The following is a 14,024-nucleotide window of genomic DNA, read 5'->3' on the forward strand; positions in this document are numbered from 1 at the left end:
CAAAAATTGGATGAGGTCAATGCGAACACCAGCCGGGGTAGAGGCAGGAAGAGGCTACGTTGATGGGAAGATCAGGACTGGGATAAAGTCTAAATGTTTGGCTTTTTCCAAATGGCCGCTGTTTCAGCTTACTGTGCCAGGGTCAACAAGGTATAAAGGTAATGGGGCAAGGTCTGTTGGTCTGATGAAAAAGCAGCTAGTCCTGGACTAAGAGAAGAGAAGCAAGTAGAGGGCAGAAAGAAAGTCACACGTCCAGGCATGAGGCTGAATTTCCCCCTTTGCCCCACAGGCCTCAGCCACCTGCCTCTTCCAGAGGAAGGCATGGGTCCTGATGGCACTGACACTCTTTAAAAAGCCTATGGACTTCTAGCCATACACATGTCTTTTCAGTTCCCAGCACACAAACATTGTGCAAATGCACAAGGGCCTGCAGGTTTAAGGAGGCCAGTAGACTAGGTAAGGTAAGGAAGGGAAAATTCGCCTCACTCTTATTGCCATCTGGATTACCTGGTCACCAAAATCCTCTCTTAGATGACCTGTAGAAACAGTCACATGTTGCTTTCATTAGCAGTGATGTGTGCAAGGAAATCATCACAGAAAAGATAGCACAACTACTTTCTGAGAGGAATTAAAGAAAAGAAAAAAATTGCTTTTCCTTAATTGGAACCAGCCTTTCTTTTGGTTGACTCCAATCTGACAGACAGAATATCCAACTTGTAAAAAGAAGAGAAAGCAGGCTGAGAGGAAAGTTTTCTCTCTTCATTTTAGGAGCAGTCAGTTACAAAACTGTGCAAATTGGCTCCTCTCTTTTCCAGATGTTGAATGGCTTCTAGTAACGGTGATTTTCTAAAAGAGTAAACTCTTTAGAATCACCCAGTGCTTGATCAGACACCCAAACACACGCCTCCCACCCCCAGGCTAGGCTCACCCCCAAGGTGAAGAAGCCACAGACAAGGAGGGAGGTCTCTTGTCATATCATTGGATCACACATTCACAGCGATCTGCACACTCCTGCACTATCACAAATGGACTTTTCGCTCTCATCTCTGGCTTAGCAATTTACACTCAGTAGCTCTGAAGAATCAGAAATGTGTCTTGCATATATCACATATGCACAACACCTAGACCTTGGCACACCCAAGAGGTGTTGGCTTGCCATCTCTGGGTCCCATGGCTATACAACCTGCAGTTAATACTTTCTTTCATATTATTTGTTCAGTGCTTAAAAAAAAGAATTTAAAAATCTCTTGGTTACTTTTTTTTGTTGTTTTTAATTTTTCAAAACTGAACATAATCCCCATAGTAAGAAGCCCAACTGTTTGAGTGAATTCCTAACTGGCTTAAGCGTCACAGCAGGCAATAGTAAAACGTTAAGTGCCTTAGAAAAGTCAAAAGAAATGCATAAAGCAGTACATGCATTTTGTCCACACAAAATTAAGACCGGGTTTGGAGAGAGATTACTTCATTTGTCACATTGTTATTGTTAAAGGATAGTGAGTTATAATGCAATATCTAGGCCAAATATATAATCACCTACACACTAGCATCACTTTATCTAGAAACAACATAGTGTTACTAAATGAACATATTTATAAAATACTGTACACTGCTTCTGCATGGGGTTGGCAGATGTAAACAAACAGCTAATTTAACTGGAGTTTAAATTATCATTTTAAGTTCATTTGTCATATAGTCTTTTGCATAACATGCCAGTTCATCTTTCATGAAATCACAACTTGCCTACCACAGCTCGCAGGACTCATTGGAGGATATACATCAGCTTACACACATATTTTACAGTGATCTACAGGAACATGAAAAGCATCAAGCAGATCAGGAACAAAAATGCCCGGTTCACAAAGATGCTAAATAACATGGAATTGGGAACATAATTAATCATTGCAACATGTGCTTCTTTATTGAATGTTACAGATTTATAAATGATTATAAAGCTGTCCTGTAACGTTCATTAATACAACCACATGCTACAACTATGCTGGGTTAAACATGGGTTACATACATGTTTATATGTGTTTTATAATACAGCATTGCCCAACATATGAATGGTATAGCCTATAGATAGAGCATGATGGATGACTGGATAATATTTATCATCTTTAAAGAAATTAAACAGCCCAAACATTCAGGAAGATTAGACTGTACAGACTCAGGAAGTAAAAAAGAAAAGTACTATCCAGTTATCTACCATAATATTATCTATAGAAACCATGTTTTAGAATACATTTGAAACATTCAGAAGAAACACATTTTGTGTTTTTATGAGTACATTTTTCTCATCTGATTATTCTTATATATATATTTTAAAAGGGGAACTTTCAAAGTGCTAAATAATATCCTAGACCTGGAAACTCAGACATTTAAAAAAGTCCAGTTCTGTAAAGTGCTGTATTACGACTGCTAATATACCTTTTGGCTTGCAGAGATAACAGAAACTAGTCATGACAATTGTACTCAAGCTTTCCAGCTCCTCATTCAAATCGATCAAGGAGGGGTCCTCTAACTATAAATATAAAGTATATTGGTTAAGCAGGAGACCTCCATGGTCATTTTCATAAAACATCCTTAAATTTTTTTTCAAAAGGAACAAGCAATTTAGAACAAATCATTACATATAGTAGTATATAAAAATTGGCACCTTTGAAGCAGATGATTAAACCGAAGCTATTACTTCCTTGAGCTCTCTATGACTTTATTTACGGTCCTCAGTAACTTGCTGCTCATAAACTGCTTAATTCACAAAGACAGGTAATTAACGTCCCCTCCATCAGGGATGTGGTGGAATCAATGGGTTGAGCATAAGCTGACTGCACAAGGCCACAGAATCAATGCCACATTGGTGCACAGAGAACCCGGAAATGGAAGGAAATGGACTGAAAAATAATACACATATATGTGCACAGGAAGGAAATGGCTCATGGAAGTTACACAGTTTGTGTCTACAGTCATTTAAGTTTGGCTTATATATTTCACACGTTTCACAGATGTTAGAACTTAATTTTCATGCACAACAAAAGAATCAGGTAATTGCAAGATCAGGACTGTTGAGTATTTAGTTTCCCAGTTCCTGTATTTTTCTCTCTGAAACCAAAATGAAAGGAAACACTTGCGCTCAAAATTTCTTTCCCTCACTTCCAATCTGGCCCAGAATGAGGCCGTGGAGTTGTTTGATGTCAATGAATAATGCTTTCATCTCCTTCTTGGGTTCCTCTATAGACCCCTCAGGGAGCCTTCAGCATTGTGATTGTGCTTGATACTTAAAATCATCAACACGTTAGGATGTAAGTGCATTAAATTGGCAACATCTAATTTAAAGAACAAAAATAACAAAATCTTGGTTCAAACTCTGGTGCTGAGATTTGGCCTTCCTGAGAATCACAGAGAGATGGTCTCAAATGTAAAGTGCTTGTTACAACTATATTAACTATGAACAAACATGGTTCCTTTTCCTCATTATCAGTCAATATGGAACCAGGGGCTCATGAACCCTTTCAAGTTATATTGCAACTTTGCATGTATGTACATTTTTTTTTTTCTCTCTGGAGAGAGGGCCTAGAGTTATCATCAGATCCTCATAGGGATTCACGACTCAAGGAAGTTTAAGAACAACTGATTTATTTTCAGACCCAGTACATGTTTGCTGAGAGGGAAATAGCCAGTGTGGGGCCCAATAAAATGTTAAGTGTTTCTAGAACAGCTGTAAATAAGGGAGTCGGGGTGTTTGTTACCAATTCACCTAAATGCCAAGGAATGAAAAAGGAATTAATTTTTTACATATGTGACATCATCACGCGTCTTATACCTGAATTGCTTATTCAGAGGAGTTTTTATTTTGTTTTTTCATCTTATATTTAAAGGCCATGTATTTACTTGATTTCACAAAATGAAGTCAAACTTGGTGTTTTCAATGATAATTAAACAAAAGAACCAGGTAGTACCTCAGGCCAGGAACAATAGGTTGTTTTTCTTAAAGGCTTTATTTATTTATTTATTTATTTATTTATTTATTTATTTTTTTGAGACGGAGTCTCGCTCTGTCGCCCAGGCTGGAGTTCAGTGGCCAGATCTCAGCTCACTGCAAGCTCCGCCTCCCAGGTTTACGTCATTCTCCTGCCTCAGCCTCCCGAGTAGCTGGGACTACAGGCTTTATTCTTTTTTAAATATTAATGAGCCAAATAGGAATCCAAAGATTTGGGGTCAAGATTTCTTTATCCCACTTCCAATCCAGATTCTGATCTAGAAGATTATGCCTTTACTTTAGAGTCTAACACTAGCTGGTTTAAAGTTGCATGTCTATTCAGATTGTACTTGGTGTAAAAACTTTGTTTAGGAAAATCCAGAATAAATAAGATGTCCCGATAGCGAGTGATTTCAGACAAAAAAGGGCAGAAGGCAAGCAGTGAGTCATTTTGACAACTCTAGTTTGATATGAGAAAAAGTCATAGGAATTTTTAAAAAATCATAATCTCAACATTTGGTCTAATAGTATACTGAACTCTTTCAATGGGACTTCTCATATATTAAGAAAATCTTTTGATTATAGTTCAAGGTGATAGAAAAGTCCAAGCCTCTTAAGAAAGCTCTTTATGTCTGTTTACTTCATATATAAATATGTGTCTCTGCATAAATGCATATACATGTGTATAAGTGGCATATACTATAGAACTCTTTATATGGTTTATTTGCTTTCTATTTTGGTCTACTGTATCTTTTTTTATAGCTCTGTCTATAAGAAAAATATTCATGGTATGCTTGCAACTGATGGCTTTGGGTTGATACCAAACTCCCAGTCAAATCTAAGGTTATTTATAGTTTTGAAACTCCCTTAAAAAGTACTTTGGAACATTTCCATAGAAAAGATACCAGCCCTTGAAAAACTCCAATTAAATTTATGCTGAGCTCAGATTAGATGGCAAAACTCTAGGTATGAAAATATCCACATATAACCATATATTCATATACAAAATGGTCATGTGATGAGTGGTGTGAAAAATTGGCAGTTACGTCTTGGAGGTGTTCAGGAGGATGTGGTGGAGCCATGCAAATGATGACGGTCACACAGCAGCACAACACACGACATGAATGGTGAGAACAGAACATCCCACATGGCAATTTCAGGCTAGTTCTGTCCACTGTTTTTTTTTTTAAGTTCAATATTACATATTCATTGAATGAATTCATTGATGACAGGTGAGATACAAAATAAATTAAAAAATATAAAATTATTTAATTACATTCATCCTGAGCTTGCTTGACTAGACTTGAACGCCCACTGTATATAATAAATCACTTGACTTTTGTTTTTTTTAAACATCAACTCTTCTTTCATTTCGACTGCAATACAAAAAGGCATTTCTGTTCCCTTATTTTCTTCAAAAAAGGATAAACAGTTGTGGCACCAGAAGTGAATAGATAAGAGACAGGTGAACTATGACTGTTACCTTGTTTTTTCTTTATAATGATCAATTACAGAAGTGTTGGCATGAGAAGGATGTGGGACGTTAGGTAGAACTGCTTGCTGCCGGCTTATACTGAATAAAGAGGATGCTCTTCATCAGTCACCAGTGATGGAGCCAATGTGAAAAGAAAACAGAATGGAAGTTTAGAATATCTCATTGTGTACGCTGGCTATTTTATTTTATTTCGCAATTTAGCCCTGCATCCTACAACTCTTGATAATGGTTAGAAATCAACAGATGCCTCCTGGCATGGAGCGTGCTCGAATCCCCCTGTTTCCCCTGCTCTCATGGCTTTCTGCCGTGACTGTGGATACATTCATCTCTAACCCTTCCTTCTCCCTCTCTTCCCCCTCCCTGCCCAGCAAGTGTGAACATGCCTTAAATCCCCTGTGTCTGGCACTGGGTCAGATCAAATGCTTTCTTGATCTGTGGCCCAGAAGTCACCTTTGAGTTAACACCTCCCAAAGCATTGCTTGTTTTGCTCAGCTAAGAATAAAGCAGGTATGATTCAAGGAAGGGGGAAAAGCTGGAGTTGGAGAGAATGTTAGGGCTGGATTCTTGAGCCTCCTGTGATGGATATTAAGAAGGTTTAGTTGTGCTTGCTTTCAAAGCTTTGGAAAGCCGATGTTCTGGACAGTCTCCTCATGGACAGGCTGTCCCCTCGGCCCTCTGGCTTGGAGGACTTGCTTCTCTGGAAGGGATTTCGCAGGCTTGCTGTGTTCCGCTGCCTGTCGAGTTTGTCACTGATGGAGAAGCTCTTCCTGGTGTGTGCATATGGTGCGCTTGGCTCCTCTGCCGAGTAGCTGTTGGCGCGCTCTATCTTGGGAACAGTGATGTTGTTGGACAGGGCTCTGTCTGAGTTATCACCCTCCTGGGAGGATATTGCAATGGTGGCTCTGCGGCCTTTGGCCTCATTCTCCTCACTGTCAGAGCTGGGGTGACTCAGTTCTGCTTCTCGCTCGGGATGGCAGCAAGATAAATCCTCCACTTTGTCTCCAAGACCTCCAGGGAAGGCAGCTCTGTCCGCAATTGCTTGAGGGGCATTGACACACCTTGTGTCAATACAGTCTGTAATACTTGTGTATTCTGCTGTTTTCACAGGCATCCCAAAGTTGGCATAATAGCTCCTTGACGGGGAAAACATAAAGCTATGAGATTTCACGATGGGAGCCTCTTCTAGAAGAAAGGGTGTGGTGGCTAGGTAGCGGCTGCTTTTGGAACGCTCAATGGTGTGGTACATCGGAGGGTCTGAGTCCCAGGGGTTTTGGCATTCTGGAAGGTGGGTATAGTCTGAAGAAAAAGATCTAGTGTCCATGGAGGTGATGTCCTCGAAATCAATGCTCCGGCTTGGAGGTTTGTCTGTGGGTGCAAGGGTTGCATAGGCACTACTTGAAGGGGCTGTGGAAGGTACTGGAGTTGAAAAGCTTGGCTCGCCCAGCCCAAGGATGTTGATGGAATTGTCCAGAGGGTCTATATCACAGTGGAGCTCATCCATAGCAGAGACATAGATGTCTATACACGATGATGGTCTTCTGGAATCAGGAACAATGGCCAAGGTGTTGGCAGGGGCTGCAGGAGCTTTGGGTTCTTTTGCTACAGAGTGGGAACTAGTAGCCCTGTGTAGGCTCAGGGACCTTTCTTTAAAAATACTTTCCAACTTTTCTATACCACCTTTGTCTTTCATATTGACTGAATAGAAAGAATGGCTTCGCATACGGGGCATTAAGGTTGGAGAAGTTGGGGACATGGTCTCCTCACCTGCAGGGTCTATACTTTCTTGGAGCTTGAAGGTGTTCCCTTCCTGGCTGTTGAAGCTGCTCTGGCGGACAATATAGGCTGCGTCTGTGCAGTCTGAGGAGGTCCTCGAGCGGATTTTGTTGGACTCAGCCCTCTCCAGACCTGTCAGGCGCTCCAGGGCCGTGGCCATGCGCCCGATGAGGTCTTCCAGCTGTGCCAGCCGGATGTCCACAGTCTGGAGCGAAGCCTTCATGGAGTGCTCTCTCTCGTTGACTTCCTCCAGCCGCATGGACATGTTCTCCACCCTGTGTGAGGAAGAGAGAATAAGAGTCACTCGGCCTGGTTCATCTGCTGGGGCTTTAGAGAGCAAGGATATTGCCTAACCTTGGTACCTTCAATGCTGTCTTCCCAGAGGGAAGACAGGTTACAGGTGTCAAGAGGGGTTGGGGAGGAGAGTGTGGCATTGATGCTGCGACAGAATCCCAGAATTAAAATCTTTTTGAGTTAGAAGAGGCTTTAGAGATTATCTAATCCAGTGATTTTTTTTTTGAGACGGAGTCTCGCTCTGTCTGTCGCCCAGGCTGGAGTGCAGTGGCGCGATCTTGGCTCACTGCAAGCCCCGCCTCCTGGGTTCACGCCATTCTACTGCCTCAGCCTCCTGAGTAGCTGGGGCTACAGGTGCCTGCCACCATGCCCAGCTAACTTTTTGTATTTTGTTTAGTAGAGACAGGGTTTCACCGTGTTAGCCAGGATGGTCTCGATCTCCTGACCTCGTGATCCGCCTGCCTCGGCCTCCCCAGTGATTTTTTTTTTAAGCTGTCAATCCCCCTTTCCCTCAATGAAATGGAATGCACGACCCTGATAAATAGGCACTAAAATGGAACAGTCCTTATTGAAGTTGAGTGGGGCCAAGTCCACCCTGGCCTAGCTGTGGTTTGAGGCAGGGCATAATGACCTAACTAAGCATTCAGTTGTTGGCTTATCAGGGTCACCCACACAATGAGAATGTTGCATTTTGAGGATTTTACCCACAATTTTGCAATGAAATTTTAGAATCTAGCTATTTTTATTGCAATACCCATGTAAAATTTGTATTCCATGGATGGGGGTTATTTTTATTTTGCATTTATACAATAATTTTTGTTGTTATTCATGATCATCTTTTTAGAAGGTTGTGTCTCTAAAGGAATTAATATGGCCTAGTTACTGAGGCACCCAGGATTGATCTAATCTAATCCAATCCTTTCATTCATAAAGGAAAAGCAAAAATCAAGAATTTAACCAAGATTGCATAAAGCATTTTGTTGTAAACACTACAGTATCTGTCAATAAGTCAATTCTACTCCTCTCTCTGTCTCTCCCTCTCTGGTTAGCTGATCACAGATGCCTTATATTACAGTTATTGCTAGAACTCTCTATCTTCCCGTTGGAAATTCTTTTCTTTTTAAAATTAAATTAAATTAACTTTTTTAGAGATGGGGGTCTCACTTTGTTGCCCAGGGTGGTCTCAAACTCCTGGGCTCAAGTGATCCTCCTGCCTTGGCCTTCCAAAGTGCTGAGATTACAGGCATGAGTCACCATGCCCTGCCTTTTGTTAGTTTGTTTGAGATAAGAGCTCACTCTATTACCTAGGCTGAAGTGCAATGGTGTGATCATGGCTCACTGCAGTCTCAATCTTCCAGACTCAAGTGATCCTCCTGCCTCAGCCTCCCTAGTTCTGGGATTATAGGTGGATGCTACCATGCTAGCTGTTTTTAAAATTTTTTGTAGAGACAGAGGCTTGCTGTGGTTGCCCATGCTTGTCTTGAGCTCCTGGGCTCAAGTGCTTCTCATGCCTCAGCTTCCCAAAGTGCTGGGATCACAGGTGTGAACCCTGGACATTCTTAGGGGCATGGTTTGTCTCATATTCCTGTTTTCATTTCTATGTGGTCAACCTAATACCTGCCAGGTGTCAACAAATGGGTCAATGACATTTATGAACTTGATTTCAATTGTCACTCAGTCTGCCTGGCCATTTATTTAAGACAGAGGCCACATATTAAAAATAAAATCATACCTTATTTTTCACTTGCTCAAATTAACTTGGAAAGGACAAACCAAAGCCAAGTTACAATTTGAGCTCAAACTTTCACTTTTAAATGTCCAAAGACAAACCTTTTGGTGAATTTAAATGAGACCCAGGCACAACTTTTCTGGAGGGGATTAAAGTGACTTTTTCCAATCCTTCCAATATGCAAAGTAAATCGTTTGCTGATTCTTAAGGCACTTGCTGCAGGAAGACCATGGCTACACAATATGCTTCACAGTGAATGTGGGAATTAGGCTGGGTCCCTGCGGTCTGTGGGGGTGGTGGTGAGGTTTTAATGACAGCATCACTTCTATTAGGGAAGCACATACACTTCATATGCCAGAAGCCGGTTATATAATACAAGAGGCATGTGGATCTCTGGGAGACCTATAGACTTCTTAAAAACCTCCCCTCCTGCTGGCTAGGAGCATGGGGGTATGACTCCTCTGCCTTGGGGCACATTTCTGCCTCTCTCAGGAACCCGCCACCCCTACTCTGCTTTTATCCTTCAGCTTCCCTTCACCCAACTAAAGGTCCCAGCCTGCCCTCAAGAGCCCTGCTTGTCACTTTTTCTTTTGCTCCCTCCTGCTGCCCCATAACCAACCCAGCACATCTCAGGGGCCAGGCACACTCTGCCACCATACCCAGGTGTATTCCCAGAAGACTTGTCCATTGAGCTATTCTGTATCTGGCAAACTCAATGCCATGCACTAAGCTGACACAGCTAATTCAGAAGGAAAACACAGCTTTTCCCTCTTTCACTTCATTTTGTCATATAAACATAGCCCAAGAAACTAAATTACTTAAAACAACAAGTTTATGTGTCTCATAGACTTGCAATTACTTTTTCACTATCTAGCCTATGGAGTTTGATTTTGCAAGTACTGTAGTTAAATTTTTCACAATGCAATCTGTTATATTTATTTATTTATGTTTGAGACAAGGTTTCACTCTGTCACCCAGGCTGGAAGGCAGTGGTGCAAACATGGCTCACTGCAGCCTCGACCTCCTCCTGGGCTCAAGTGATCCTCCTGCTTCAGACTCCCAAGTAGCTGGGACTATAGGTGAGTACCACCATGCCCAGCTAATTTTTTGAAAAATTTTTTATAGAGGTGGGGTCCACTATATTGCTCAGACTGGTCTTGAACTCTTGGGCTCAAGCAATCCTCCCGCCTCAGCCTCCCAAAGTGTGGTATTACAGGCCTGAGCCATGCGCCTGGCCAATACATTTTGTAAAGTGTATAAAATACTTGTTCATTTAAGTCCAGAGGAGGATAGATCATGCATTTCTGTAGCATGAGATGTTTTGTTTAACATACTTTAGGTATTGGGTCTCACCAGCTCTCTAGTGCTAGGAGAGTAATAAGAGGCAGGGTAGTTTTATTTCTCCTTTTCCCTTTCTCTCTGGAGCCCAGTGTGTACGAGGTTGGTCCTGACAGAGATGAAGTTGCTGTTTTGACTTAACTGTAGTCATTGGTCTGAGTGCTGTGAAGTAGCTCCTTGCCATGGCCTGCGCTGTGGGGTCCTCTCTGTCCACATCCCACCCCTGACCTTCAGCCCCAGGATCTAACACTATAGAGAAAATTTGTAGGTGAGAGGCAGAGCTGATGCACCAACACATAACAGAAGAGTCAGGACCTAAAAAGCCGTGTGTCGCACCAACACATAACAGAAGAGTCAGGACCTAAAAAGCCGTGTGTCCCTATAGCCCCAGCTACTCAAGAGGCTGAGGTGGAAGGATGGCTTGAGCCCTGGAGTTTGAGGGTGCAGTGAGCTATGACTGCACCATGGCACTACAGACAGCCTGGGCAACATAGGGAGATCCTGCCTCCTTTTATTTAATATTTATTTATTTATTTTTTTCCTGAGACGGGGTCTCACTTGTCACCCAGGCTCGTGTGCAGTGGTGTGATCATGGTTCACTGTAGCCTCGACCTCCCAGGGCTCAGGTAATTCTCCACTGTAGCCTCCTGAGTAGCTGGAACCACAGGCATGCACCACAACACCCAGCTAATTTTTGTACTTTTTGTAGAGACAGGGTTTCGCCATGTTGCCCAGGCTGGTCTCAAACTCCTGATCTCAGTGATTGATCACCCGCCTCAGCCTCCCGAAGTGCTGGGATTTTTACAGGCAGAAGCCACCGCACTCAGCATTGGTCCAGAGCCAGGACCTGGTTGCCTGAATGTAGGCAGTAAACTGGATACAGAAACTGAGTAGCCCAAGGAGATGAGAAGAAAGCAGAGGAGGTACAGGGGGAAGGGTCTCTTCAGGGAAAGAGAGAAGGTACGTGGTGAGAGCCCCAAGAGTGAGGAAGGATGACTGCAGGGCGTGGAACCAGGGGAGGGAGGCCTGTTGGAACAGGGCCAAGCAACTATTCTTGTCAAACCTTAACTCTACTGTGGGCTCTGAGATGGGCTGAAATGTAAGACTTGACTAAAACAATAATGGACTATTTTCTCCATTTTCTCCCAGAATTCTGGGTGTGAAACAAGCCAACCATTTAAATATATGATCACTTAAGTCATGGACCTAACTGAGAGAGGTTTGACATACGGGTTACAAAAGAATTAAAAAGTCCTAGAGTCAGGGTTTCCTATGTTTGTTTCATAACTAGACTGGTTCCGTTAATCTTTTTTTTTTTTTTTTTTTTTTTTTTTGAGACGGAGTTTCGCTCTTGTTGCCCAGGCTGGAGTGCAGTGGTGTGATCTCGGCTCACCACAACCTCTGCCTCCTGGGTTCAAGCAATTCTCCTGCCTCAGCCTCCCGAGTAGCTGGGATTAAAGGCATGTACCACCACGCCCAGCTAATTTTGTATTTTTAGTAGAGACGGGGTTTCTCCGTCTTAGGCTGGTCTTGAACTCCTGACCTCAGGTGATCCACCCACCTCGGCCTCCCAAAGTGCTGGGATTATAGGCATGTGCCACTGCACCTGGCCTTCCTTTAATCTTTAAGAAGTTTTTTTGAGGCTGGGTGCAGTGGCTCACACCTGTAATCTCAGGACTTTGGGAGGCTGAGGCAGATGGATCACTTGAGCCCAGGAGTTTGAGACCAGCCTGGGCAACATGAGGAGACACGGTTTCTACAAAAATGAAAAATTAGCTGGGTGTGATGGTCCATGCCTGTGGTCCCAGCTACTCAGGAGGCTAAGGTAGGGGGATCACTTGAGCCCAGGAGACTGAGGCTGTGGTGAGCACAGATGGCGCCACTGCACTCCAGCCTGGGTGACATAGTGAGACCCTGTCTCAAACAAAACAAAACAAAACAAAGTTTCAATGTAATTGGGCAGGTGTCACAGATATAAACAGGCCTGAGGTATACACCAAGAGTATTGAGTCATGATTGTAGTCACTGAGAACTGATACTGATCAAAGAATTTGGGGGATAAAAATGGAGATATATATAAAAAACTTGTGGATAATTTAAGGAGACAGATTCCTAAAGTGACTAAGAAGAAAAGAGGCACTGCAGAGAGGAAGAGATGCTATGAGAGGAACTCCTTATAGAAATTTCCCTCTTTCATATCTCCAGACCTCGAATGGCTCATTTCTGAATAATTCAAGTGGTGATCAGAGCAGGGACACAATAGGGTGCTGGAAAGCTGTTGGGTGGCCATGAGAGGAGACCCAATAGGTGGGTGCAAAACCCCAGCTAAGATGATGACTAGCCTCTTCAGCCAGTGAGATGAGGAAAACAGCATTCAAAAGAAGATTCTAGCAGCACAGAACATTTTGACTTCCACATGCGATTTCTTAAGAATTGTTATGCTGTTTTATGGAACCTTATCTTCTTTTCTGATAACCTTGAAATGTGGTGAAAGGAAGTGAGGTAAAATAACAAAGTATTGGCAGGCCATGCCTATTCTAAAATTCCTTCATCCCCTGGTGCTGGCAGTGGGGTGCATGTAGGATGAGGGCAAAAGCAATCCCATATTTCATGAACTCAATCCTGTTGGGAAAGGGTACACAGGTTTCAAATCAAAGGCAATGATGCAGAATAGCTAAAGCAAACTCTTGCTTACCCACAGGTTGATATCTAATCTATGAATTATTAAGTCCTTTAGGGTCACCTACCCTTTCCTTTGGGTTAATTATCCTTCTCATTAACTCTGGGGAGAAAAAGAGAAACAAGTTTAAACTTAACTTGGTTAACGGAGAGACCAAAGATCAGCTTCGGAAAAAGATATGTTGGGTGGTGGATGAAGCTCAGCTTTTTGGCTTACACTGATTCAAAAAAATATGACTTACGAATTTCATATCCCTAAGTCATTTCTCTCTGCCACTGTTATAAAAAATTATAAGTTGAACGTACTATTTTTTCTGACTTTTTTTAACTTAATTTTGTGGGTACATAGTAGGTGTATGAATTTATGGGGTACATGAGATGTTTTGATACAGGCGTGCAATGGGAAATAAGCTCATCCTGGAAAATGGGTAACTGTCCTCTCAATCACTTATCCTTTGAGTTACAAGCAATCCAATTACGTTCTTTGTTTTAAAATATACAGTGAAGTTATTACTGACTATAGTCACCCTATTGTGCTATCAAAGAGTGGGTCTTATTTATTCTTTCTATTTTTTTTTGTACCCACTAACCATTCTCATCCCCTCTCCAATCTCACACTACTCTTCCCAGCCTCTGGTAACCATCCTTCTACTCTTTATGTCCATGAGTTTAATATAGATTTGATTTTTTAGATCCCACAAATAAGTGAGAACATGTGATGTTTGTCTTTGTGTGCTTGG

General features: G+C 42.2%; 1 protein-coding gene across 26 annotated transcripts in view; it reads right to left on the reverse strand.

Moving 5' to 3' along the window:
- Positions 1–4,600: 4,600 nt before the first annotated feature.
- TRPM3 (transient receptor potential cation channel subfamily M member 3) overlaps positions 4,601–14,024 on the reverse strand; it is a 904,668-nt gene continuing 895,244 nt past the window's right edge. For 18 of the 26 annotated variants that reach the window (XM_025359888.1, XM_025359883.1, XM_025359877.1 and 15 more), the window contains one exon: positions 5,832–7,519. In XM_025359888.1, the coding sequence (XP_025215673.1) occupies positions 6,067–7,519 (1,453 nt within the window). In that variant the 3' untranslated portion in view covers positions 5,832–6,066. Of the gene's footprint in view, positions 7,520–14,024 lie in introns of all 26 variants that reach the window. The other 8 variants (XM_025359898.1, XM_025359896.1, XM_025359895.1 and 5 more) reach the window with 3 other exon arrangements.

Source organism: Theropithecus gelada, chromosome 15 (assembly GCF_003255815.1).
Source record: "Theropithecus gelada isolate Dixy chromosome 15, Tgel_1.0, whole genome shotgun sequence".
NCBI classification, from domain to species: domain Eukaryota; kingdom Metazoa; phylum Chordata; class Mammalia; order Primates; family Cercopithecidae; genus Theropithecus; species Theropithecus gelada.